Source organism: Mesoplodon mirus (genome assembly GCF_964341445.2).
Source record: "Mesoplodon mirus genome assembly, chromosome: 5".
Lineage (NCBI taxonomy): Eukaryota > Metazoa > Chordata > Mammalia > Artiodactyla > Ziphiidae > Mesoplodon > Mesoplodon mirus.
In genome coordinates this window covers 43,297,819-43,298,932 of record NC_138980.1, presented here as the reverse complement: position 1 = coordinate 43,298,932, position 1,114 = coordinate 43,297,819, and the positions used below count along the sequence as shown (strand labels likewise).

Here is a 1,114-nt window from a genome sequence, read left to right as displayed (position 1 = left end):
TTCACGTTGTGTGCCTTCACACACCAAAACTATCTCCACCAACATAGGAAGTCTAACTTGTGCTGTGTATTTCCTCAAGGGCCTGGGCCTTTCCAGATGCAGATGGAAGGAGGCTGCACCAGCAGACACCAGAGGGATCTGAGTTCGGGGTGGGGGGAGGGGGTGTCGGTTTAATTAATTGTCCTTCTTTTTTCTTGGGCCGCACTGTGTGTGAGATCTTAGCTCCCCAACCGGGGATCAAACCCGTGCCCCCTGCAGTGGAAGTGCCGAGTCTTAACCACTGGACTGCCGGGGAAGTCCTAATCATCCTTCTTAAACTTGCCGTTGATGTAGGGCACCCAGTCCAGAATCAGCCACCACTCGGTGGCCCACACCAGTCCCATGGTGCCCACGGGGCCCCGCATGCCCGCCGTGGGAAGCCAATTTCTGGCCAGCTCGCGACAGTGCGGGCCCAGGAAACTGCACAGCATCCTGGGGCCCGCCAGCGATTCTTGCATGAATCAGTGCCATCATGGGCCAGTGGGAGACCCTTCAATGCGGCTCCTGTGTCTGTGATTTACTCTAAAATTCAGGTCCTCTGGCTCTCTGACCTCAGGCTCCTACACATTTGGATGTATGTTTTGAGATTGAAAGTGCTACTCCTCATGCCTGAAGAAGGTCCCTCATCACCTGGTTCTGCAAGGATTGGCTCATTAGCCACTACAGTTGCTTACCTTCAACACACCTTGAAAGGAGTTCAGGGTGGAGATGGAGATCAGGAATGAGGCTCTCAGTGCTCTGGGAAAAACTGGCAGAACAGGTCTTCAGATAGGTAGGTATTTTCAGGAGGAAATTTTTCTTTTTTAATGACTTTATTTATTTATTATTTATTTATTTTTGACTGTGTTGGGTCTTCGTTGCTGCGCACCGGCTTTCTCTAGCTGTGGTGAGTGAGGGCTTCTCACTGCGGTGGCTTCTCTTGTTGCAGAGCACGGGCTCTAGGCATGCGGCGGGCTTCAGTAGTTGTGGCTCGCAGGCTCCAGAGCGCAGGCTCGGCAGCTGTGGAGCACGGGCTTAGTTGCTTCTCTGCATGTGGGATCTTCCCAGGCCAGGTCTCAAACCCATGCCCCCTGCA

At 53.2% G+C, this 1,114-nt stretch overlaps 1 protein-coding gene across 1 annotated transcript; it reads right to left on the bottom strand.

The window, feature by feature from the left end:
- Window positions 1-1,114, bottom strand: LOC309804332 (cytochrome b-c1 complex subunit 10-like). Its single transcript, XM_082621690.1, has one exon. It carries the CDS (start codon window positions 495-497, stop codon window positions 300-302), a length of 198 nt encoding a protein of 65 aa, XP_082477816.1. The 5' UTR covers window positions 498-1,114; the 3' UTR covers window positions 1-299.